Source organism: Microtus ochrogaster, chromosome 4 (assembly GCF_000317375.1).
Source record: "Microtus ochrogaster isolate Prairie Vole_2 chromosome 4, MicOch1.0, whole genome shotgun sequence".
Lineage (NCBI taxonomy): Eukaryota > Metazoa > Chordata > Mammalia > Rodentia > Cricetidae > Microtus > Microtus ochrogaster.
The window spans coordinates 49,136,605-49,162,534 of record NC_022011.1 but is presented as its reverse complement, the minus strand read 5'-3'; the positions used below and the strand labels follow the sequence as shown (position 1 = coordinate 49,162,534).

At 52.2% G+C, this 25,930-nt stretch overlaps 1 protein-coding gene across 2 annotated transcripts in view; it reads left to right on the top strand.

The window, feature by feature from the left end:
• Nucleotides 1-25,930, top strand: part of Col5a1 (collagen type V alpha 1 chain) — a 153,901-nt gene that overhangs the window by 122,044 nt on the left and 5,927 nt on the right. Inside the window, exons 43-65 of one of the 2 annotated variants that reach the window (XM_013345993.2) lie at nt 858-965; nt 2,390-2,443; nt 3,282-3,335; nt 3,420-3,527; nt 4,306-4,359; nt 4,462-4,569; nt 5,787-5,840; nt 6,592-6,699; nt 7,207-7,260; nt 7,494-7,547; nt 8,892-8,945; nt 9,552-9,605; nt 10,137-10,244; nt 10,323-10,376; nt 10,469-10,522; nt 11,442-11,549; nt 12,932-12,985; nt 13,738-13,773; nt 15,115-15,168; nt 16,556-16,811; nt 17,586-17,698; nt 21,311-21,379; nt 24,839-25,072. In XM_013345993.2, the coding sequence (XP_013201447.1) occupies nt 858-965; nt 2,390-2,443; nt 3,282-3,335; nt 3,420-3,527; nt 4,306-4,359; nt 4,462-4,569; nt 5,787-5,840; nt 6,592-6,699; nt 7,207-7,260; nt 7,494-7,547; nt 8,892-8,945; nt 9,552-9,605; nt 10,137-10,244; nt 10,323-10,376; nt 10,469-10,522; nt 11,442-11,549; nt 12,932-12,985; nt 13,738-13,773; nt 15,115-15,168; nt 16,556-16,811; nt 17,586-17,698; nt 21,311-21,379; nt 24,839-25,072 (2,004 nt within the window). Of the gene's footprint in view, nt 1-857; nt 966-2,389; nt 2,444-3,281; nt 3,336-3,419; nt 3,528-4,305; nt 4,360-4,461; nt 4,570-5,786; nt 5,841-6,591; nt 6,700-7,206; nt 7,261-7,493; nt 7,548-8,891; nt 8,946-9,551; nt 9,606-10,136; nt 10,245-10,322; nt 10,377-10,468; nt 10,523-11,441; nt 11,550-12,931; nt 12,986-13,737; nt 13,774-15,114; nt 15,169-16,555; nt 16,812-17,585; nt 17,699-21,180; nt 21,250-21,310; nt 21,380-24,838; nt 25,073-25,930 lie in introns of both variants that reach the window. The other variant, XM_005346207.3, reaches the window with a different exon arrangement.

Here is a 25,930-nt window from a genome sequence, read left to right as displayed (position 1 = left end):
TGTCTGTGTGTGCATACATGTCACATGTATGTGTGTATATATGCCTTTACAGGCAGGGTGTTCACAAAGCATTGAGAGAGTAACAGAGATTGCATAAGCTGCTGCTCAGGCCATCCCGTAGCACAGCATGGTCCCTGCTCACCAGTTCTGAGGAGCCCAAGCAGACTCGGGAACTTCCGTTCACAAGCTCTGCTAATAAGCTTCCTGTCACTTTGACAAATATGTGAGAGAAACCACTTAAATCAAGGGATTTGTTTGGGCTCGTGGTCCAGAGGTTTTGGCTCATGGCTGGCTCCATTGCTGTGGGTCTGTAGTGGGACAGAACATATGGTGAAGGACATGCTGGATGCTGGATCAGAGCTGCTCACCTTAGGGCAGCCAGGAAGGCCGTAGGGGGAGGGAGGTGAATCTTTTTCTCCAGAACAGCTTCAGTGACTTGCTTTTCCAAATGAAGTCCAGCCTCCTCAGATTTCCACAGCACCCCCAGATAGAACCAAGGCCTCACCATTGCATGTTCAAACGCAGCACTAGCTGTGCCTCAGTTTCCTCATCTCTAAGGAGTCCTCTAAACAGCTCCCTGTTCCCCTTGGAACCACTCAGGCTGGACTCTGTGGGACTGGATTAATGAGAATTTACTCTACGTGGTATTCTGAGCGTGGCTCTGGTGCAGCAATGAGACATCCATCCACAGTTCAGAACTGGGCAGAATCACCTCCACTCCCCTGGATGGCATGTTAGGACCATTCCCGCACACCCCCAGCTTCCTGCCCCAGACCCTTCTCCAGGGTGAGGAGCGGTGCTGGCACGATGTTCCCAATATCAAGCTGTATTGAGTCTGAATTGCCTGTCTTCTCTAGGGCGAGAAAGGTCCGCAAGGCCCAGCTGGCCGCGATGGCCTCCAAGGTCCCGTGGGGCTCCCTGGTCCAGCTGGCCCCGTGGGTCCTCCTGGAGAAGATGGAGATAAGGTACGGAGAAGTAGGAATGTGTGTGGCCTGTCAGGCAACAAGTATAAGGGCAGTGTTTTAAGTGGCATCATATATGATACAGAGGGCTCAGCCGGCAGATCGGTGCTGTGCACCTTCAGACCTGAAGACAGCATCATATATGATACAGAGGGCTCAGCCAGCAGAGTGGTGCTGTGCACCTTCAGACCTGGAGACAGCATCATATATGATACAGAGGGCTCAGCCGGCAGATCGGTGCTGTGCACCTTCAGACCGGGCGCGAAGGGATGATTTTAAAGCAGCACACAAATAAATAACAATAAGACCTGTAGCATGTGTCGGGAGCCTGGAAAGCACATGGCTCCTTGGCACCTTTTCTGTTGCCTGAGATGTGTGCAGGTCGTCACCAGAGCTGAAACCCTTTCAGACGGGGACTGTGTGGGGCTGGATTTAATGAGGTTTTACACTGTGTATGTTTTTAAGTGTCTTCTCTTGAATGATCGAGGCTCTGTTTTTATTGCTCTTTCTGATGCCGTTATCGAGGAGCCCGGGTTTTATACTTCATTAAGGAAAGAGTGTGTGGCTGAGCTCTTCAGCCTCGCTCTCCATTTGTCAGAGCTCTCCATTGATATTGCTGAATTTCTCACCTCTACACGGAGGAGATCTTAGTCTTATGTCTCCATGGGGGGGGGCTGTCTAATGGAAGCACCAGAGAGGATCGTAGGCTACCACATCACCATGTGCACTAATACCTTTGCAATAATCTGAGGATCATAAAGGAAATCAAGAGCCAGCGAGCAGGTTCATCAGTAAAGCGCTTGCCTTGCTAGCATTAGAACTGAGTTCTAATCCCCAAACCCGAGTTTAGAAAACCCAGTGTGGTAGTGTGTCTGTAATCTTGGAACCTGAGAGGCGAGACAGGAAGAACCCTGGGGCTCTCTGGCTGGCCATCCTAGCTGATGGAGGCAAGTTCAAGGCCAATGAGAAACCCGTCTCAAAAAGGAGCAGATAAGACGTAGGGGACAGCAAAGATGGCTCAGTGATTAGAGCATGACGGCTCTTATAGAGGACTGAGGTTCAGTTCCCAGCATCCACATGGCTGCTCACAACTGCCTGCAACTCTGGTTAAAAGGAATCCAACACCCTCTTCTGGCCTCCTCAGAGTGTCTGCATCCAGTGCACAGACATACAGTCAGTCTATGCACACACACATACACACACACACACACACACACACACACACACATGCATGAACACCTAGGTATACACAGACATCAAAATCAGAAAAAAAACAAACAAGTTCACATAAGGGGTTACTTTCTTTTGGAAAATTTCGGGACCATGTGGAGAGCAACTGTTGTTAGTCTCCAAGAAAGATTGCCCATGGGACCGAGAAGGGCACATCCAGCCACTGGACTAACAACATCCTTCCTGTCCATCCCCAGGGAGAGATCGGGGAGCCGGGGCAGAAGGGAAGCAAGGGGGACAAAGGCGAGCAGGTAAGAGTGTGCTGGAGTGGCTGCCAAGAGCAGAATGACCCTGTGTTCATGCTCCGTGATCCCAACACCGCAAACTCCCCGGTCACACCCGTGTGCATGTGTGTTCAGGCGTGTGAGAGACTCTCTTGGTGCAAAGCACGACCAGCCATGTGTCTGCCTGGGGACTCATCTCTGAGGACCTCAGAGCTCTGTAGAAGCAAAACATTCATTGTCCCTTGGCCTTTCATACATTGGAAGTGCTGGGTTGTGGGTGCTGTAGCCCCATCTCCCACACAAGCCCCCTTCAGCGCCATGAGCTCCTTCCAAACTGGAGACTCCCCTAAGCCTCAGACTAGTGCCAGTGGTGACGTCACCAGGCGTCAGTACAGGCTTCTGGCTGCCTGTTCCAGCGGGCTTTTCTCTCTCTCCATTCCTGAGCCCACGGTGATAGGTGCTTGAGGACAGCATGCAAGCAAGGATCATGGTGGAGTCCCTCCCTAGCTCAGCTCTTAGGAGCTTTGAGACTTCTGATCCTTGTTGTCCGAGGGGGTCTCTTCTGCCACAACTGGGCGTGGGGGGGGGATTGCTGGGAGGACATGGAGTGACCTGGCCCGCTTCTGTTACCCATAGCAACATGATCGTAGTTGGATTGCGAGCCTTGCCCACTTCTCAGAACCTACCACTGGCTTGTGCCATAATGCTAATCGTTAGTGTCCCTCTGATGACTGGCACATTTGGGGACTAACTCTCATTCATAAGTCACATCCTGCTCACCTAGCCGGTTCTGGAGACAGAATCGACCTACCACTGGACTCGTCTGCAATTCCAAAATAATTATGTGTCTGTTTGACCCCTACAGGGTCCTCCCGGACCTACGGGTCCTCAAGGCCCCATCGGGCAGCCAGGTCCCTCGGTGAGTATCTGTGTTGAATGACATAGCAAGGCCCGCCTCTCAAGCTGCTGTCCATCCTCACTCATGCTCACTTCTTTCCTCCAGGGAGCAGACGGTGAACCTGGCCCTCGCGGGCAACAAGGCCTGTTTGGACAGAAAGGAGATGAAGGTTCAAGAGGTTTCCCAGGACCACCGGGGCCAGTGGGATTACAGGTAACCATGGAGTTTCCCAGGAACCCACCCCACCCCGCCAAGAAGAGGTGTCAGTATCTTGCTGAGCCCACTCTTCCTGTCATTGTAAGAATGAGGAAACTGAGCCTCAGTAGTAGGGATTGGAAGTGCTGCCTGTTTCGCAGGAATGTGCACGCCTGTTTCGCAGGAGTGTGCACGCGCACGTACATGCATACGCACTCACACATGTTCACATCTGAACAAACCACCTAGAAGTGACAGCCATCCACCCAGCCCACCACATTCATTGCCCTCTAGGTTACCTGTTTCTGCCCAGGGTGACTGACTCTACTGGATGTCCATAAAACCCCAAACTCACTGTGCGCTGTAAAGCGTACACCAGCCTTTCGTTTTATGTTATGGGCCATGTTGAAGGCCATTAAATATTCTTTGAACACAAGACTTTATTTTGGAAAACACAAATTTTAGTTAGTGGTGGTACTTGGCATATGGTGGGGACTTGATTTATCCGGAAGCTTCCCTGCTGCCGGCTCATTAGGTTTATTGTTTTATGGGAAGCTGCCGTAAGTGCTGGTGCCCATAAATCCTCCCATTCTCCTCTGATTATATCCTCGGCTGTGTGATCCCTGGAAGCAGGAAAACTCCTTCCGCGGAGGCAGACTCACGGAAGCAACACTTCAGGGCCTTCAGGAAGCATCATAGGAGTGGCAATCATAGCAGGGCTGATTATGGCCGTGGCACTCGTGAGAGCCTTGAGCATCTCTCACAGAGTAGCAACTCACTAGTTTTCTGTCCACAGGGTTTGCCAGGACCTCCAGGAGAGAAGGGTGAAACAGGAGACGTGGGCCAGATGGTAAGTGGCTGGGCCATCGAGGCCCAGTAGGGCTCCCCTGGTTTACATTTTGGGGAAGGGTATTTACAACTTGTCTTGCCCAATGGTCTTTCTTTCTCCCAGGGCCCTCCTGGTCCCCCGGGTCCCCGAGGACCTTCTGGAGCTCCAGGTGCTGATGGGCCACAAGGTCCTCCTGGTGGAATCGGCAACCCTGGTGCAGTGGGAGCAAAGGTGATGTCCGTCTGCTTATCACAGTGTCTGCCCCATAGCTCCCTGAGAAGTAGTGTTTGTGTGTACACACAGTCCCATGTGCCTGTGTGTGGATGCACTCATGTGCCTGTGTATGTGAGCAGACATGCATGTACGCATGCATGTTTGCACAGAGACACTCCCTTCACACCCGTCTTGAAACCTAAAAGTAGATGCATGACCTCAAGTCCAGAGCTCTGACAGTGGTCGTTTGTAACAGCCATTTGCAAAATCCAAAGCAATAGCATGCTGGCTCCCCCACACCCCACCCACTTCCTTCCCTCCTACTCAGATCTCCTTCCACACTGAGCTTGCTGTGACCGCCTCTTCCCAGTTCTGTTTTCTCACAGCCAGGGCCTTGTCATTCCTGATGGTTAGGGCCTGGCCCTTGAGGCTGACTGAGCACCATTAGCCCAAGCATGTGGGCACGGATATGTGTGGATGTGTGCATGCATGCTTGTGAATACACATGTGTGTTTGAACCGTGATGGTCTCAGTGTGAGACTGAGCCGCACAGGGTACTTGGGAGGATGGCTTTAGGAGGCCATCTTGGGCCTTGAGAGGGCTAGAAGCCTACGGCCTGCCCTTCCTGGGGCTTGCTCTTGATGCAAGGCCTTACGCTCGAGACAGGCTGGTTTGTGCGTGTTCTTTATGATAAGAAAGGGAGAGAGAAGTGGGTGTGGGTTAGAGGCACCGCTGTCTCCTCCCCACTGCCTCACCCCTGCACGACCTTTGTTTGCCACCATCTCACAGGCCCTTCCTTTCTGTCTCAGCACTGCACGAGAATACACTGGGTCTCTCGCTTCTGCCCGGCTTCTTTTCTCACCGCTGTGACAAAATCCCTGAGAAAATAACTTAAAGGCTGGTGGCCCGAGTGTGAGGAGGCTGCTCACGTGTGTCAGGACTCAGAGCACTTGCTTGGGACAGCCTTGAGTTGGTGTCCCTTGTGATCTGCACAGTGCTCCGACACCCCTGTCCACACACATCTCTCTCAAGCCTCTCCCGTTCCTTCTTCTGCATTGGCTTCCCACTGCACTCCTGTGAGCTATCTGGAGGCAATACCCTGACCCCACAAAGTTCCGGACTCCGGTACCCATGGATAGGCAGGCAGAATGGGGCAGTTGGGCAGGTGCTGCCACATGGCCCGTCCCTTATCACCATCGGTGAGGAAACCTTCCAGCACTGTCTTGTCTTCTCAGGGGGAGCCTGGTGAAGCTGGAGAGCCTGGTCTTCCAGGAGAAGGAGGCCCCCCGGTGAGTATGGTCCTGGAGGAGCAAGGGGATGTGCCTAGTGAAAACATTGACAAGGCATTGGACCAGAAGCTTCATTCTTGCCTCAGTTTCCCCTCCCATGAAATGGGAGTCATGACCCTGCTTTGCCAAACAGAACTATGATGGGAAGGTGTAGTATCTTGTGGGGCTGAGCTTGTGTCCATGCATATGTACAGACGTGGGGCTGAGCACACATGTGTGTGCGTGTGCAGACCGCAACAATGACCTCACAATCATGGCCACCGGTAACTGCCATCTGTGGTACATAGGCCTTTTCACAGACTGCTGTGATATGAGCATAGCCACCCTGTTAACTCAGCTAGCCTAGGCCTCTGAAGGTTGGGTATGGTCACTGAGAGGACATCCCCAGAGTAGCTTTGGACCTAGGAAGCATCTTATGGGACTGAGGTGTCTCAGTTTCCCACTGTTTCCTATGCCTGAACTATGGGACTCCCTCACCGTGGCCTTTCATCAGATCAGGAATCAGCCCTTACCTAGAGCTGAGGTTTTAGAAGGCCAGGGCTCTTTGCTTGCCTGGTGGTACACATGAGGTTGCTATGGAGAATTAGAGGCAAGAACAGTTCCATCCCCATCCTGGAGCACAGGGATGCTGGGAAGGGGCTGCCGGAGTGATGCAGCAATGAGTCCATGGATGGCCAGTTCCAGGCCAACGCCTTTCAGGCTCTGGCGAGTACACAGTGGGCTCTGAGAACTGAGCTGTCTTCCTCTCCAGGGACCTAAAGGAGAAAGAGGGGAGAAGGGAGAAGCTGGCCCCTCTGGTGCTGCTGGACCCCCTGGACCCAAAGGCCCTCCTGGAGATGATGGTCCCAAAGGCAGCCCTGTAAGTAATGTTAGATGCTGTGGTGTCTAGGCAGCGTCTGTTCTGCACTGGGTGCTCCCTGACCTAGGAATAGCTGTGCAAACGCTGTGTGTCTGAAGGGTAATTCTGTCTACCCTAGAGGTTTCTACAGCAGCTACTGATGAAGCAGCAAGAGGGAGGCGGGGAGGCCTGGGACAGAAGCAGCAGCCAGCGGGGCTCCTGATGGAAGGCCTTCAGGCTCAGGATGCTGCTTTTCCCTAATGGCCCCAATTTTGCATCAGAAGTTGAAGGGGCCACCAGAGTGGATGTGTGGATAGGGCACCTGCCCTCACTAGGCTCAAAAGAGCAGAAGGCTGCTGCTCTGTACCTGCCTCCTGGGTGGGTTTGCACTTAAGTGGACTCTTCAGGATAGGGGCCTCACGATCAAAAGTGCTGGAAGGGTTGGCACTGTCCCTTGTCCTGAGACCTGGGTGGTAGTGGGCCATGCAGGTGTGTCAGGCTGCTGATAGTTTCATTCTCTTTTCTCAGGGCCCTGTGGGCTTTCCCGGAGACCCTGGTCCCCCTGGAGAGCCAGGCCCTGCAGTAAGTGTCCTCCCATCTCTGCTACCTCTTGCCATCCCTAATTTGCTCATTCTCTGCTTCTCCCCTTCTACCGGGTTCTCTAGGCCACAGCACCCCTCCAGGTTATCCCTGTTCCAATGCCCAACTTTTGGGCACAGTAGGTGCATTTGGGTTTGGGAAAGGATCTGAGAACATACTAGGGCTGGAGGGTGAACTTGATCTATCCAGTGGAAGCAATGTTCTTGTTCTCACAGGGTCAAGATGGTCCACCTGGAGACAAAGGGGATGATGGTGAACCTGGACAGACGGTGAGTTGTGGTCTGATGCCTTCCTGGTAGGACCATCCCTGCATTCTTGGGTCTTTATGAGAAGCCCAAACTTAGGTCCCTCTTGACTGTGGCCAGAGTTTAGGAGCCCCGGGACCTAATGAAGGCTGGGACCCTTCCTCCAAAGGAAAGATGCATGTGTGGTCCCACCAGGGGACCTGCCCAAAGTCTAAGGTCTCTGTGGAGTGTCCCAGTCTCACCCTGAATGTCAGTCAAAGCTTCCCAACAGGTGCCCAATGTCCCTATGACTGAGGCCACTTGGTTTTGAGCAGCTGTTTTAATGCAAGGGTGGTCTCTTTGAGGTAGGACCAGGTGACCCCTTCAGGTCCCTTGGCTGGACTGTGCTGGACTCAGAGGTCTCTCCAGCCTACCCCCAAGGTGGAGTGAGCTCCTAGGAATGAGTGACTCTCTAGGTCTTTTTGCTGCTGGTGGGATAATGTTACAAGCCAGGTGAATTAAAGCAAGATAAATGTGTTTGACTCAGGGTGCTAGAGGCTAGGAAGTCAAGATAGAGGGACCCGATCAGGAAGGGTGTCTTGCCGTGACTTAGCAAGGTAAGAACAGATATGGTGGCTTGTGCTCTGATTCCAGCACTCAGGAAACTGAGGTAGGATGATTGCTACAAGTTTGAAGCTGTCTGGTCTGAATAATGAGTTCGATGTCAGCCTCGGTTTCAGAGTAAGATCCCGTCTCAAATAATAACATAGTGGATGCCATCCTGACCTGATGGGGAAGGAGAGGTGGGCTTAATCACCTTTTAGGATGAGCTCATTTCTGTGATTGTGGTGTAGACCATGCATATACACATGACCTGAGCACCAGGCCCCTCCTCTCAACACCAGCACAAGGGCAATCTGATATGAGCCTGGGTTTTAGAGACCATTCAAACCATTGTATCACTGACCCAAGGAAGGGCAAAGACTTGTATTGTTGATCTGAGACAGGCAGCAATGGAAGTGAAAGGCTGGGGGCACAGACTGTGAGCCAGACGTGTCGTGACATGACTCCTGCCTTGGGTTTCAGCTTGGTCCTTCTGCAAGTGAGACGTAGGTGATGACGTGGTGGAAACCAGACTTCCAGGGTGTTAGACTCAAGCACGCCCCGGGGGGTCTCTTTGTTCCAGATACAACAGCCATGGGCTAGGAGTTGGAGTCCTTGAGTGCCATCAGCAGGGAATGGGACTTGCTATACTCACACCAGAGAGGGGCCATTCAGGGCTAGCCACAGAAAGGACTGAATCACCAAGTGTTTTCTCTGCTGTGGCAGCACAGCCCTGTGTCCTAATGTGACAGACTTCTGATGCTCTGTGTCCTTTCCCCCAACCAGGGATCCCCAGGTCCTACTGGTGAACCCGGTCCATCCGGACCTCCAGGAAAAAGGGTAAGTCCTTCTGCCCTCTGCACCCCTCTCACTGTCTGCTTCCTGCACAAAGACCTCTACCCCTTTGTGGAGCCCCTGGTGCCCCACATGCCCCGGAAGAGGGCACACGGATATCTGAAATGTGGAACACGCTCATCGGGTCACAGATCAGTGGGGAGACACAGCTGGGTGGAGCAACCTCAGAGGAAGCAAAGTCTAAACCAGGGGTGCTCAGGATGGCCAGTGACTGACGTGTGTGTTCTGCCATCATGGGAGAGAAAATTCTCAAGAGCTGCACTCCTTTTGTCCATAGATCGGCCTATCTGAACGAAGGAGAGTCAAGATAAGGAACAGATGTCTGTAGTGTGTCACTGGATGCCTGAACTGTGGCGGCTGAGCCACAGAGTGTACAGGCAGGAGAGGTCTTTCTATACACAAGGCATTTAGGGCATCTGTAGATCCACCAGAAGCTTTGCAGGTTTCTGGAGTCATAGGATTGCATATGGAGGCCTGAATCTTCACTGGAGAGTGGTCCAGGGTGGCCTCACACCCTGTTGCTCTCCCTGGAGTCTAGGCCTGGTCTTCAAACTCAGCGCTCAAATCTTAGTTGTTCTATTGTTTATCTAGGGTCCTCCAGGTCCTGCGGGCCCCGAAGGAAGACAAGGAGAGAAAGGAGCCAAGGTAAATTACCCTGGTGGCTGTGACCACTGTGGGTCTAAAGGAGGTTGGGGCAATGGCAGGGTGCAGTCTAAGGACGGAGGAGCCATGGAGGCAGAGGGAGGATAAAGAAGCAGAGGAAGGAGGCAAAAGGAGCCAGGGTGAGGTCACACCTAGTCTTTGACCTGTGACAGAGCAGAAGACAGTATACACAGGAAGTGGGGCCTTAGGATACTAGGATGGGCATTACCTGAGTGGTACGTGTGGTGTCCAGGACTGGAACACCCAGTTACTCTTGAGTGGGGTGACCTGCACGCCTAGATGGGAACATTTGTCATCTCTGAGACTTAGTGAGCCCCGCATATGGGTGTCATTTGGCTAGGCACCTGGTGGGTGACCTGCTGTGATGGTTACTACAGTCAGCAGGAGTCAGGGAGCCGCTGCTAACAGGATGGAGCGTGGGCCAAGTCAGCTTTCACGTAGGACACATGGGGGCATCTCTGCAGCACCCTGGGGGCCTCTGAATGTCTGTATCCTCCTGCATCCTCTAAACAGGGAGAAGCCGGTTTAGAAGGCCCTCCTGGGAAGACTGGTCCTATTGGCCCCCAAGGGGCCCCTGGGAAGCCTGGCCCTGATGGTCTTCGAGGGATCCCTGGTCCTGTGGTAAGTGGCCTAGCAAGCATAGGATGAGGGACAGGTGATTATGGGGACACCTAATCACAACAAGGGACTCTGTTTCAGGGTGAACAAGGCCTCCCAGGATCCCCAGGCCCTGATGGTCCCCCTGGCCCTTTGGTGAGTAGCATGAAATGCCAGTGTTTTCTGTATGGGCCGGGCACTGGAAACCCTTGGGACAAGGACACTGACTCCTCTCCCTTCTCCTACAGGGCCCTCCAGGACTCCCTGGACTCAAAGGAGACTCTGGTCCCAAAGGTGAAAAGGTGAGCTAAGGCTTAGGGAACTCCAATATTGCCATAGCAACACCATTAACTCATCCATAGGAGTTACCGACCTACCACCAAGTACCTGCTGTGACTGTCGCAGGACCTGGAGGTAGATTGACAGAGAAGTACACCCAGGGCTTTGAGACTCATGTCTATATCAAGGTGTCCTAGAAGCCCCAGAATTGACAAGAACCTTCTAAAAGCCCCGAGCATCATTAATTGGTGGCGTCTTTTCTCCTCCTCACGTTGATTTATTTGTGAATAAATGGGCTCATAAGACAAGCAGCTGTCCATAGAGAAGACAGCAAGGAATACCCTTTTCTACTTTGAGATCCTTCACGAACATAATGGAAGCTGGCAGCCCTGCCAGAACATTCTAGAAACTCGTGTGAAACCAAAAGATGTATAGGGCAGATATGGTGGATTTTTCTCTTGAAAGCTGTTTCAGTGACTATAATATCCTTAGCACGGGGCGGTTTCCATTCAGGGTCAACCTCAGGCCTCGTAGGAAGAGGATACATGTTTCAAGTAAGCAAACTATCCCTCAGGGAAATCCAATGGCCTCTGGGTCTGGAGACCCCTATATGCTTCCTTTGTCATCACTGGGGTCCAGTGCCCAGGATGGTGGTGGTCATCCTGTAGAGTTTAGCCCAGGGCCTCACACATGCTAGCCCAGGGCCTCACTGCTCAGCCACACCCTGCTTCTCCCTGTGTGTTTCTTCAGATACGTTCCTTACCAGCAAGGGTCCATGAGGCCTCTCTTGTCGCCTGGCCTCTGCTTATTTTCAATCCTCGACATGTTGACTATGATACATTTCCCTGTGTTCTGGCCATGTGCCAGGTCACCTGGCTCTCTGTGTGGTGGACTCAGGGCACCGGTAGCACAGATATCTGTCATAGCTTTATTTTCTCACAGGGCCATCCAGGTCTGATTGGACTCATCGGACCTCCGGGTGAGCAGGGTGAAAAGGGTGACCGAGGACTCCCCGGCCCCCAGGGCTCGTCTGGTCCTAAAGGAGAACAGGTACATAGAGAAACTCACATCTCCAGAGCAGTTTCTAGCTTCTGGTGGAGCCTAGGAGGATGCCCTCATTGCCATGGAATCTCACATCTTGCTTTGCAGATGGAACCAGCGGGGACTTGGACTTAGCTAGGTCCCCAAGGCACAAGTTAGAACTTACCCCAAACCCAAGTCCTGGGTGGAGCAGAAGCTCATTGGCGTGATGACCCTCAGAATCAGAGGGCCTAAACAGTCAAATCCTTCCCCATCTTCACTAACTCACTAGGCAGAAGGTGATGGTGGACCGTCAGCCGCGTTCACTTGTGGAGAGAGGCAGAGCAATGGCCGCTAACATCCCTGCCTCCCCCTTGTCACAGATGCCCACTTCTGACCCCAGACTTCCCCTGAATCCACCGTAGTGGGTTAGTTTGCAGCCTTGGTCAGCTAGGAGGAAACCCTGGCTGCATGTTGGTTTGTCTGTAGGAGGTAAAGTGGAGGAGACGCCCAAGCTGAAAATTAGTTAGTTTGTGTACGGCACAGAAGAAAAGACACATGTTCACATGGGGAACCCCCCCGTTCACTGTAGTGGGACTCCCCACTTTGTACCCACTCACATCTGGGGATCTTTGCTTATCCATGCCTTGGCCTGTCCCTGAATATAGCAGAATGTGGGGGTGACAGGAGCCTCTGGAGGCTGAGTGAACGGTAGATATCCCTCTTTAGGTCATATTGGAAGTGAATGGCATCAAAGGAGGAGACTCCCTGGAGCCCTGCCTCAGCCACTGTGGGCGGTTTTCTGACTGCCAAGTGTCACCAGGCTTCCGTGGCACTCAGACTATGTGGCTCTGTACATGAAGGTTCATTCGCTTCTCCACACACAGTGTGGTCTTGGCCATGTTACAGGTAGAAGGTGTCTCCAGCGTACAGGCTTGAGAGACATGGGACACACTAGAGACTCAGAGGCCAGGCCCTGTGAGCTAACAGTGCAGGGAGACACTTTCTTCTCTGTGAGGCTGGGCTGTCAACTGTGGCTGGACAGGCTAGACTCCTGGACACTTTCTGCTTTCCCCTGTCTTCTGCGGTGAGACCTGACACCATGAACCGAGATATGTGGCCAAGCTGGGCAGGAGGCTGGATCAGGCTTTTCTGAGTTCCAGTGGTGTACGGTGGGGGTGGTGTCTTAATTTATAGCTCCTTCTGGCCTGGGGAGGGGCTGGGCCTGTGGACCTCAGCCCGTGGCTGGTGTTTGGGTGAATCAGTCTAATCTAGCGAGGAGGCATGAAGGCCCTCACTGTGGAGTAAGTTCTAGAGTGGTTGACTACAGCTGCCTGCCAGGCTTCGTTGTCATCTTCCTCAATCCCACACAATCTGAAAGCCGGTAACCTGAATTTTCTGTTCCCTTCCAGGGCATCACTGGTCCCTCTGGTCCACTTGGGCCTCCTGGGCCCCCAGGCCTGCCGGTATGTATCTAGGACAGGTGCAGGGGATGTAGGACCCAGTGGATACAAGGACGGAAGTGAGATGGATAAGCCAGGCTAGAGAACCACAAGGAAGTCAGGCGAGATGGTTGAACCAGAATTTATTTGTATATAATGCAACACCGGGGTTCCAAGGCACAGGAGCAGGAGAGGGGTTGCTGGTCCCCTGGGTGCCTTGCCAAAGGGGAAGGGAAGGGCAAACTTTTATGCCTGAACCCCATCCCAAAGAATGCAGATCCTTCTGCAAGCATCTGGGAAGAGGGAGGGAAATGTCTTGGCTCTCTTCTTCCTAATGCGCACGAGTCAGGCCATCTCAGTCCAGGCTTGAGAATAAGGGACCTGTCCTCTTCAACGCCCTGGCCTAGGCCTCCTTGTGCTTCCCACATGCTATTCCCACATCCCTGAGCTCTGCCCTCTCTGACCCGTCTGTGTTAACTGGACCTTGGGTTCACATGGCGATGGATGTCCAGCAGCTGACTCCTTCCAGACCCCTCAGGAGCCCAGACACTCCCTGACTCTTGATATCTAAATGTCATTCCCCAAACTGAGCATTGTGAGCAGGGTGGCCTCTCAGCGGACACCCTCTGCCTTCTGGGGGAGGGGGGTGAGTGGCAGCCACCACCAGCTCTCCTCCTGCCTACCAGCCAGGCAAGTGCAGGATCAGGGACAGGCTGAGTGAAACTAGGACCTGGGGCCCCTCTGTTTACTGACATTCTGACCTCTGCTCTCTGCAGGGCCCTCCAGGTCCCAAAGGTGCTAAAGGCTCTTCGGTAAGTGACTCTGCCTTGGTGGGGCCCATGATACCTGAGACTACTTTGGAGGTGGGAGAGGAACCCTCTGGGAAGTGGGTCACCTGGATGCCCACCCGGGCCCATAGAGATCCTTTCCACCCCTCTCCTCTTCTTCATTATACTGTGTGTTGTTGGGATTCCTTGTTTTCTCTAGAAAATTCCTTGTTTTCTCTAGATTTCCCTTGGCGAAAAAATATGATTCTATCTCTCTATTGCTGGCTGCTTTTAAGTATTATTTTCATTGTAGCTGTTCCTGGGGTGTTGTGGGAGAAAATCAAATGAGACAAGCTAGCTCTGCCAGACCCTGCAACCTTTTTGCACTCTGGCTAACGTAACAAACATGTGTATTTATCAGGCTCAGTGTGGCTTCTCACTTGGTGCATATGGCATGTCCTGACTGAACTGGAGTCGTTAGCGTTTCTGCGTCTTTATTGTTACTCTGTGTTTGGAGCCCTCCAGCCTCTCTATATGATCATGAAACCTAGCAGGCTAGGATGTGTGTCAGTCCCCCACTGTGTTATAGAGCACCATGCTTTATTCCTTCCGTGCAACCATGATTCGTACCCATCGCCCATCTTCCATCCTTCCAGTTTCCCGGTGCCCTCCCCTAACCTCAGCGATCACTATTCTATCATCTCCTTTCTATCAACTGTTAATGTTCTAATTATTCTACACTGTACTTCTGGTAATGCTGATTTCAGAGTGCCTCTAGTCGTCACCCCTCCCCCGTGTCCCCACACATAAGACAAGATGGCCTTTATGACTGAGCAATACTCCTGTGTGTATACGATACATTCCCTTTTCACTGGCTGGAGCACCCAGGCTGATCCCACATCTTAGCTATTGTGTTCAGTGCGGCCACCACAGGGGGTGTGCGAGTGTCACACAGATACTCAAACTCATAGAGATCCGCCTGCCTCTGCCTCCCGAGTGCTGGGATTAAAGGCGTGCACCACCACCGCCCGGCTACTAGCACTTCTTTTAGTCTCTCTGATAAGGACCCTGCCGGCAGAGGTGGGATGGAGTCCTGCTGAGGGCTGGGCTTACATTCCCCACTGTGGCCCATGCAGCTGGCATGCTTCCATAAACCTGTTTGTTGGCATTTTCTTTTCTTTTTTTATACCTGTCTCCTGTCTTTCCGAATGAGCCCAGCTCAGCTCAGGCCAACACATCTGGGCTCTTTGCTCCCTGCTGTGGAGGGTGCCAGCCTCAGGAAGAGAAGTCTTGCCTTCACTTTGTCCTGACTTCTCTGAAGCTGGTGGGTCTGTCAGATCATAGAAGGCCCTGTGACCAAGTACTGGTTTGTCACTTTCTCCACAGGGTCCCACCGGCCCGAAGGGCGAGGCTGGCCACCCAGGACTCCCTGGCCCACCCGTGAGTAGTCTGTGAAGTGTGGAGGGAGACTGAGGGAGCGTCTGTTGTGGGGCTTGCTGTCTGAAATGCAGTGAAACTCAGATGGCATCCCCAGAGGCTGGTCCCTGGGGATGCAGAGGGGGCTGTCAGTGTCACAGGCCTGTCCATGGAGCTCATGGGCTGACTTGCCCTGGGTAGGAGAGAGAGGGAATGTGCATGTATGGTTGTGACTATGTAAGTGTGTCATATGACTGTACATGCTTATGTGTACTTAGTTATGTGTATATATTCATATTTATAAGTAATAACTTATGTCTGTATACATGTTGTAAGTATGGGCTTGTGCATTTGTGTGTACCCTATACATATATGTGTAAATATGCATGTAAGTATAAGTGCATGCATGTTTCTCTATGCTATATGCATGTGTGTGAACACGCACGCATAATATGTTTAGGTGTGTAAATATGTATTTATGTATATATACTTCTCTTTGTATATGTGTACATGTGTTTATATGTATTATGGATGTTTATATGCATGTGCATACAGGAGCATGCATGTCCATGCAAGTGTGTGTATTTTTGTCTGTGTGTTATATATGTACATATATGTGTGCGAACATGAATTTGTAAATGTGAATGTGTGAGTCTATTTGTATATGTGTGAATATGTGTGTACATACACAAGGTATGTTTGTGAACACAATATGTGTAGCTGTACATATGTATTTTGTGCATGTGTGTATGAACATGAAATGTGTATTGTATATTTCTACACATATATTATATATATGTGCTTATGTGTATTGTGAGCATGCATATGTGTATATGTATTTATGTATATTGTACATTTGCGTTTGTCAGAGTTAGGGTTTCTATATGTAAGTGTGTGTGAATATGCATGTGTTTCTTTATGTATGTATCGTGTATGTATGTGTATATATATATGAATATACATGTACGAACATGTATATGTATAGATGTGTATATTATGTATATATGTGAACATGAATGTATGTGTTTCTAAATGCATATTATGCATGTGTATGTGTATGAACAAGAATGTATAAACATTCAGGCATCTTTCTATATGAGCATTACACATGTATGTTGTTGTATGACAGAACAACATGCAAAGCTAAGGCCTTGAGCCACTAAATTCTGGAGAAGAGCAGGGCCTTGGGCTCAGGGGAGAAAGGCACTTAGCCTGGGCAAGTGGATGGGCATGGATTATTCAGGATACAGGAAGGAGTGAGCAAGCAGTGTGACCTGGCAGCTGTCCTTCCAACCCTGCACACAGAGCCCGAGGGACCCAGATTTCTGGTTCAGGATCATCTTAACTCTGCCCTTGGGACAGAGCCATCCTTGTCCACTCCCATCCATGACTGCTTTCTTCTGCACCCCAGGGCCCTCCAGGGGAGGTCATCCAGCCCCTGCCAATGCAGGCATCCCGGACTCGGCGGAACATCGATGCTAGCCAGCTCCTTGATGACGGGGCTGGGGAGAGCTATGTGGACTACGCAGATGGCATGGAGGAGATCTTCGGCTCCCTGAACTCCCTGAAGCAGGAGATTGAGCAGATGAAGCGGCCACTGGGCACACAGCAGAACCCCGCCCGTACCTGCAAGGACCTACAGCTCTGCCATCCTGATTTCCCAGATGGTGAGGGAGGGCCACAGTGGGAGTCTAGGCCAGTCAGAGCCACTCCTCACTCACTCCCATCCGTGGGAGGAGGCATAGGCTAGACCCTCATCAGAGAGGGAGGTGACACAGTCAGGGGAGGCCGGACGGGCTGAGCACCAAGGCTTCAAGGCTGCTTTACTCTGAGCCTCATTGCTCCTGATCTGTAAAATGGGCACAGAAACATGCCCTGTGGTGGTAAATGGACAATGTATAAAATGCCTTTGGCCTGGCACTTCGCTGACCCTGAAGGCGGCTTGATGTCAGGATGTGCGATGCTTGGGAAGGCGGGTTTTAAACACCAACAGAACCATGGGGCTTCATCCTCACCCTTTTCAAACCAAGGGCCTATTGAGCAGCAAACCAAATCCAGCTTGTCTTCCCCCAGTAAGTAGGGACATAGCTCCAGCAAGATGCGAGGGGTGTCTGATTCCAGTACATTCTGACTCCACACTTGTGGATTTCCAGGTTTGTTTCAGGACATTCTTTGCCCTTCTGTCGCCCACCCATCAAGGTCAGCAGACACGTACATGGTGTGCTGCATGCCCCGGCTCTGTTCTTGTGAGCAGGGCTGTCTGCTACTCTTTATGCTCCCCACAGGAGAAGGGAAGCGCTCTGAGATGAGGAAGGAAGGCTGTATGGGTGACTTTATGGCCCTGGCTGGGCATTTAACAGCCAGACTGAAATGTTGCGGTGGTTTCTGCCGCTGTCTGGAGAGCCATTCTCATGAATCTGCCTCCCTGTCTCTGAAACCAGGTGAATACTGGGTCGATCCCAACCAGGGGTGCTCTAGGGACTCCTTCAAAGTCTACTGCAATTTCACAGCCGGAGGGTCTACGTGTGTCTTCCCTGACAAGAAGTCTGAGGGGGTGAGTACTCATGTCAACCGCTTGCTTCCAGTCTGGCCAGGGCTTCAGTATTTCATGTGTGTGTGCAGCTTTAGGGCTAAAAGTCAGAGGCCAATCAGTTTTGAAACCAAGAGCATTCTTCTGGAAGTCACTCTTAAGGGGTCCTGAGATGAGATATTTCAGGTACATGGCGGCAGGTGCAGCCTAGGTCCCAGCAAGTGGGAGAAAGGCTGCCCTGAGGGTGCCCCTCCAACCTCCCTGGGGCTCTCAGAAGCGCTACAACCCAGACCAACCTAAAACTTTGGGGACAAGTGTGATGACGAGCCCAAGACATCTAGAGGATGCTGTGCCTAAACTGAGAGTGCCAGCTTATTTCTGTTGAATTTGTCCCTGTCCTCTCAGGTTCCAGACGGGGCATGTGTGAAGAATCTGTGGGCAGATAATTTTGTGGGAGATCAGTTGGTCACCCCTGTGGTCTTTCAGGAGCTCAGTCCTGTAGGTAGGAATTTGTGTGCAAGTGATGGGTATGCAAATTATGTGGGGGGAATCTGTGGCAAAGGCGACTCTGGCCTAGAACAGGCAGGATGAGCCTTTTCCATATCTGAGGATGTGACCACGACCCCAACTTCAGGGTCTCTCCACCTGGCTTGGGATGGCTCATAGTTTTCCCATGCCATTTTCTGGATGCCACAGCAGGTATGCATGTATTCCACACCACAGCCTCCTGTGACCCTGTCACCTGGGGAGTGAGTTCCCGCTGGAGGGAGCGTAAGGGCTCCCTGGGGCTTCCTTCCCCTCCCTAAATCACACCATAAAAGTGGCAAGCACCAGCATGCCCTTGGGTCACACTCAGCTGGTGGCAGCAGGAGCAGAGCAGGGGTGAGAGATTCATAGGCTTGTCATCCATCCATCCCTCCTGCATCCTGAATTCCTTGGTTCCCAGAGACAAGCCAGGACTTAGCAGAGGTCTGAGACCTGAGCGCCTACTCTATGGGTCTTGGATTCCTCCATCTGGCCAGAGCTGGGGATGGAATTAAACTAAGAGACCTTTCTCACCTGCCTTGGCGCTTGGCCCTCTCCAGCCAGCCGCCAGTAGCCAAGCTGTCTCTGGGGCTGGGTCACATGGAGTCTTTACAGACCCTGCACTTGCACTTTGGTTCTTTGCTTCTTCCAATGTATGAACTACAGGCTGGGCCAGGGCTGCCCTGTCCAGGATGAAAAGACCCTCTCCTAGCAGCGCTGGGACATGAGGCTCCAGGGCCTGGAGCAGCTTTGAGCAGAAGTCTGAGTTAAGCCTGTGCTCTCTGTCTCTAACTTGGGAGGAACTGCTCCCATACAATTTAAGTGTGGCCTTGACTGATAGATCTGAAAACAACAGGGAAAAGTGGAAGATTCTGAGGGCTCTGGCAGACAGGACACCTCATTTTTCCAGCAGTCTGTTCTGTCCTAGCACCCACCCAACTCAAGGGGGGCAATCAATAGTGTCTCATATCTCTTCTTCTCCCTAATTAACATACGGACCCGGGTCCCAAACATGGTCTCGAAAGGACCAGCTCAGCCCAGTCTGGGCCAGGCTATCTGGAGGACTCTCTTTTCCCACTCCTACAGTGAGTCAGTACAGAGACAACACCTCCCACCCTCACCTACAGAGGCTCAACCACCCACTAGACCCTAAGTGAGATTCCCCTAGGGAGGCCCGAAGTAAGCCCATGATGAAGGATAGCCCTAAAAGTACAAGGGGCTTTGGGGCAGCCTTTGTTCCCTTGTCATGGAATATTACATAACAGCTCCAAGGACCCCCAAGACCACAAATCCCCAGTGAAGACCTTCACACACACACACACACACACACACACACACACACACACCTCTTGTATGACTTTTTCTGGGGAGACAATGACGAACATCTTTTCACCTAAGATAGGGCACCAGCAAAAGAGCAAAGAACAAAAAAATTATTTTACCCAGGTCTAGCTGAGCAAAGCTATGAGTTTCTTGGGGTCACTTTCAGGGGCTTAGGTGACTCAAAGGCAGAAAGACCTCTGCCCCAGGCCTACAGCTTACCAAAGCTGTATCATTGGAGTTCTGTGACTGGCAGACAGTGTGGCTGGTCAGATAACCTCTTCTTCCCATGGTTTTTATAGCCTTTGAAGGGGCCTTTGTCCTATAAGCTGGAGCAGGTTTCTGAGACTTGTGAGTTGTGTTTACTTTCTGAGCCTTAGTAAGCTTAGCTATAGGAAAAGGTGTTTCCATCTGGAGGATATAGCTACACAACCAATGTTTCACCCCTTCTTCTGGCTCTAAGAGTGTTTCCACACCTTCTTCTGTGATGTTTCCTGAGCCCTAGAGAGTGTGATAAATATGTGTGGTTATTTTCCTCCATCTGCGGCCACTGTGTCGTGAAAGCAGCCCCATAGTCTCCGTGACTAGTTACGCGCCTCTGCAAGTCACCTTCTGCTGCAAAAGAATAAGCTTCCTCCCATGACCAGCTGAGACAGCAGCGGTACTGTTAGAAGGCAACTTGATAGGGCGTCACAACATTAACAAAGCAGTGTAGTGGCCTCCCCGCTAGAGCCTGTCATCTCCACAGCCATGGGCTTTCCCCCTGCCCTCCAGTTCCGGATGTGAATTCCCTTCCGGGAAGTGAGCCTTTAGCCTATTGAAAATCAGCTGGTTACATCATAAAAGTTGAATCACTGTGGCAGCAATGCACACATCTTGTCTGGCTTGTTGGTAGAATAGCCTGCAGGACACATAACTAACCAGGACTGTTGGGGACAATTCTCCATCCCCCCAGCAGCCTACTTAGTACCTCCTAGTGCTAAGGAAGTCAACCAGAAGGGAGAGAGCTTCCAGCTCAGTCTCAGCCTGGTTTTCCCATGGCCTGCAGCTGGCCAACATGGAGGGAGCTTTCCACATGGCTATGTACTCAACTTATGCCACACTCATGTACCTTATGCACACACACACACATCATGCAAACATGTATGCATATATATACTGCACATACATACATACATGCATACATGCATACACACATCCCCCTCTGCAGCTCCCACACAGTGGGGCTGCCCATGTTGCTGCAGTAGCAGGTGCAGCTGAAGACCCCCATCCGCTGTGTCTCAAGATTGAGAGTGGGATGCGATGTCCACACATTGCATGCTGGCTGCAACTTTCCCTGTCACCGACATGAGACTCCTGCATTTTCTGTCTGCTGCCCCACGGGTGCCTTTCATGTCACTTGATGCCCTGGTGCACACCAGCTGCTAGGGTGCGGTCTGCAGCCCTGGCATAACTGTGTTGACATGTACTAGGCCACTGTAGGGCTCCAGAGCTGTTGTCACCCCGTGTCACGGTGGTAAGGCCTCAGCTCTTAAGGGAAGTGTAGGCACCTTGGCAGGACACAGGGGCTGGGAAAGCTGGGAAGGTCTGACTGTGGAGGCAGAAGTAACCCTTTCATTTTCTGTTTCTCTCCCTCCCCACCATCCCTGCCTGATGTGTAGGCCAGAATCACTTCTTGGCCCAAAGAAAACCCAGGTTCCTGGTTCAGTGAATTCAAGCGTGGGAAACTGGTAAGGTGACCCCACGTCCTTTGCAGCTGTCACTTTAAACCCGCCATCTCCTATCTTGCAGAGTAAAATGGCCCGCTGGCCCAAAGAGCAGCCTTCCACCTGGTATAGTCAGTACAAACGGGGTTCCCTGGTAAGTGGCCGCATCACGCTGTCTGCTTGCGGCTCAGCCTGGCTCTGGGTGCTGCCTGGGACTGATTGCAGCTGGGGCCACACCTGCTAATGCCCTAAAGGCCAACTTGCTCCACACGCCTGACAGCAAGGTCCGATGGGTGTGATGTTTCTTCCTCTTGCCTTCTCTTTCACCCAGAGTTCCTTCCCTCCTGGAAGTCAGCGGGTAGCTTCCCACTGAGATTCAGGGCACCCACAGCTGGAGGTGGGAACTCCAGTTACATGCCACTGACAGATGGCACAACCCAGCTGACGACATGCATAAGTCCGTGGGCACAGCCGATGAGGTGGTTCCTGAGGGTCCGTCCAGGCTGCCGCCATTCACACCCTCTTCCTTGGCTGTGCAGGGCCCATGGGCTCTGGCTGTTGGCCTTGAAGTCTCCACTTGCCCCTCACATATTAGTCTGTGTTTAACTCATGGGAGGTGTACCTCAGAACCCCATCACCTTGGAGGTGAAAAGATCTTAAAACATCAACCAGAAGGCTCCTGTGGCCAGCGCAGAGGCCAGGAACTTGCTTCAATTCATTCATTTCCACTCAAAATAGGACATCTTCCCCTTAGCTCTCTGAACCTTTCCTAAAGCCCCATTGAAGCTCTGTGACACCCTGCCGGACTCCAGGTTCCAGTCCCGAGTAGAGCCCACACACCTTCTTCGGACTCTCTTCTTCCATCTAGTGGGCCTCACCTTATGGGTCCTTGCTCACACAAACCCCTTTTGGGCTTCCACTGCCTCTCAACGCTGCACCAGCCTCTGCCTTTAGCGAGCACAGAGCCGTGCATACCCAAGCTTTCCGTGGCTTCCAGGACCATCCTCTCTGTCATCCCTTTGCCTGGAGGCATGTCTGGCTGGCTGTCGGGGTCCTGAGGTGCTCGGCCTGTGCACAGAAGCTGCAAGCCTGTGTTCTTCTGGCTCCAGCCCCCACAGTCTTCTCTTCCCTTGCTGGGAGCTGGGCTTCCTCCTCGTTGTTTCTTCTCCTTTGCTTCTTCTGCTTCCTTCAGAGAGAACCACTGGTGCACAGAAGGATCTGTAGGGAAGGAGGCCTAGTTTGCAATGGCAGGAGACTTGAGGCAAAAAGGGGGTGAGACTCCCCAGGTCTGAGATCCATTGGGTCCTGTCTGCCTGAGCTTGGCCTGTCTTCTCCCCTTCCAAGATGGCTTCCGTGTGTAGTCCAGGTCCCCCAGGGGGCGCCCACCACGATCCTTGCTGAAGGAGCAAATAGCCGTAGAATACCCATGTCTAGGTACCCCCCCTGACCTTTTCCTGAGGTGGCTGCCAGGAACAGGGGTGCAGGGACCATCCACAACAAACCAGCCTGCCTCCAGGCTCCAATGCCTCATTCCCAGCTCCCAGTAAGAACCACAGTAACTGGAGGGCAGGGAAGAAGCCAATCTCTTTGTGAGCTGCCAAAGATGGCTGCTCATACTGAGATGGCAGGAAATGCCCCAGGGCAGGGCCACTTGAGGACTGGGATCCAACGGGGATAGTACTGGAGTTTTGGGTCCTTCTGTGTCTGGTGCCAGCTCTGCCTCTGCTGTGGCATGTGTCTTTTCTCGAGTCAGTCATGTGACCTCCCAGGAACACCAGATGCCCAGACCACTGGTTGGTATGCATTTTCCTCTGAGAGTCTGATTGTGGGTTTTCTCTAGCTGCCTCCAAGGGAATAAAGTTTGCCGGAAGCTTGGGAACCCCCATGGTGTCCTAGTGCCATGGTGGGAAGGACAGGATCCTGGCCTGGCTTCTGAATACATGGGTTCTGAAGTTGTCACTGTTTCCTTGATCACCGTGCCCTGTACCAGACCCAACATTGCCTCGGGGTTCCTTTACTACCGCGTGTCCTTTGAAGTGGCCAACACAGAGCAGTGTTAGAGCAGCAGCCGACCGGAAATGGGATTACCAGAGTGAGACACGAACCTCTGCCAGCCCCCTTTCCTAATGAAAAGGACCTGCCCAGCTGAGCCCTCTAGTCCTTGCCCAGAGAGAGGACTCCAGTCACACCCAGGCTGGGGGAGCCAGTGGTTTGTCCCACAACTAAGAATTTTACACCCCTGCTAATGCTGATACCTCAGAAAACTCCCTGTGAGAGAGATGTAGAAAACGAGACCCTCCTCTCGGGATGCCCATGCCAGCCTGCACCTAGCAAAGCAGAGTGGCTTGAGATACTGCTGACACTGTGGAAGCCACTTACCAAGTGGCATTCTCTTTACCTGACGCTGTTCCTAGTTTGCTATGGAGAGTGGAGCTTTCCAGTGAGGGGTCCTGTCTCCAGAGACCCGCGTTTCTTGCTTTCTATGGCCAGTGGTGAGCAGGATAGCCTGTTTGTTGCCTCAGAATCCCTACAGAAGAGGACACCCTTGTACCTCCAGGGTACTCCCGGTCACTCAAATTCCCACACAGCTCAGGTCCTACTCAGGCTGATCATCCATCCAAGCCATTCTCCAAGGTCTCTTGGCTGTTCTAGTTCTTGAATCTAGCAGATTTACAAAGTGGGGCTGTGAACATCCTGAACACTCAGCAGGTGGCCGTCCATTTTTCCACAAGAGCCCATGCCACCTTCCTTTGCTAAGAACAGTGACAGGGACAGCAGGCTGAGCTTCTGTGCTTGTGGCATATGAGTTTCAAGGACGATGACACACAGGCCAGGAACACAGGGTGCACATGAGCTGGTACACATAGCCTCAGGGCTGCGTTCAGGAAGCCGTGAGGAGCAGTGGCAGAACTGTGAACGAATGTGACAGTCGCAGCATCTCCTGCCCGTGGCTGTGTGCCCAGGAGAGAGAAGAATTCCTGTCAAGGCTCAGGGTCGGATAGAACACTCAAGAACTAGCAGGGCAGCAAAGGGTGTGGTCACCAGAACCCCAGGAGCTGTTTCTACTCCTAGGCCTTATTCCCATACATTTGATCCGAGGAAGTGAGACCTTGCCTCTTGCTCCCAGCACCCTGACTCACTGATGGGAGTGTGGAGCCATCTGTGTCCCATAGACAAGAGAGTAGGTTTTAACGGAACATACGTTTATTCATTGCAATCAAGCCAGGCAGACCCGGCCAAGTGGGGAGGAGGTGGTTGGCTTCTCAGACGTGGCCTGAAAGCTAGAGACGGAAAAGAGGGTCAAACTCAGGAAAACCTGATCCAGGCAGGCTTCTGGAGGAAGCAGTGCAGGCGCTGGACCTGGAGGGTGCTGGGTGAAGGGTAATAAGCAGACTGTCAGTCCCTGAAGGAAACAGGGTTTATTTTCACTTGATTCCTGATTCCAGAGTTCCCAGGAGATTCCATGTGCTGGCCTTAGGGGCAAGGAGTCTGGAGGTTTCCAGGCAGTGGCCTCAGGGAGATGGGCTTGGGTGAAGCCCTGTGGATGTGGGCAACTCTGTGGCCATGGCTCTATCTCTACCCTGCTGATTCCCTTGCTATACCCACCCCCTAGCTCTCCTATGTGGATGCTGAAGGCAACCCTGTGGGCGTGGTACAAATGACCTTCCTGCGGCTGCTGAGTGCCTCCGCCCACCAGAACATCACCTACAACTGCTACCAGTCAGTGGCCTGGCAGGATGCCGCCACAGGCAGCTACGACAAGGCTATCCGCTTCTTGGGCTCCAACGATGAGGAGATGTCTTACGATAACAACCCCTACATCCGCGCCCTGGTGGATGGCTGTGCTGTGAGTATCACGTGTGCCCGTGATGTCACCTTGTATGCCCCCTTGGGTGCGCAGCTGTATCTTCTGTGTGCCATTCCCTGAGCTGTATACTAGGGATGTATCGGGGACCAAACATGCCCCCAGCCTGCCCATATCAGGGTGTAGCTGACTTTTACAGGTCCAGCTTGGAGTTTAGAGACCACTTCCACTTACATAGCTCTTTTCTAGGCAGGGTGAGAACCCAGACTGGGCACCTTTGTGTGCATGGAAACATGTCTGTATTTGTGTATGCGCACTTTTATGTATTAGTGGATGGCACAAGTGATTGTCACTCCTGTAAAATGACAAGGTCTCTCACTGGCTTCAGCTTGGCAAGTAAGTTGAGCTTGTTGGCCAGTGAACTACAGGAATCAGTAGCCTTCCCCTGCCACATATCCCCAGCACCAAGACTGCTGGCATGTGCCACCATACCCAGCTTTTTGTTTAAGGATTTATTTAATTTGTAATTTATGTGTGTGAGTGTTTTGCTCACATGTATGTCTATGTACCACAAGAATGTCTAGTGTCTATGGAGGCCAGAAGAGAGCATTGAATCCCCTGGAACTGGAGCCATGGATGGTTGTGAGCCACCATGTGGGGGCTTGGGATTGAACCTAGGTCTTCTGCAAGAGTAACAAGTGTTCTCTACTACTGAGCCATCTCTTGAGCCCTCACACCCATCTTTTAAAACGTGGGTTCTAAGGATCATATTCTGGTCTTCATGCTTACATGGCAAGCACTTTGCTAACTAAAATGTCTCCCCAGTCCAGCACTGGATTTCTGAGCGGGGAGCCAACCCTGCCGAGGAGCTCTCTCTACACCTCCTACGGCAGGCTGGCC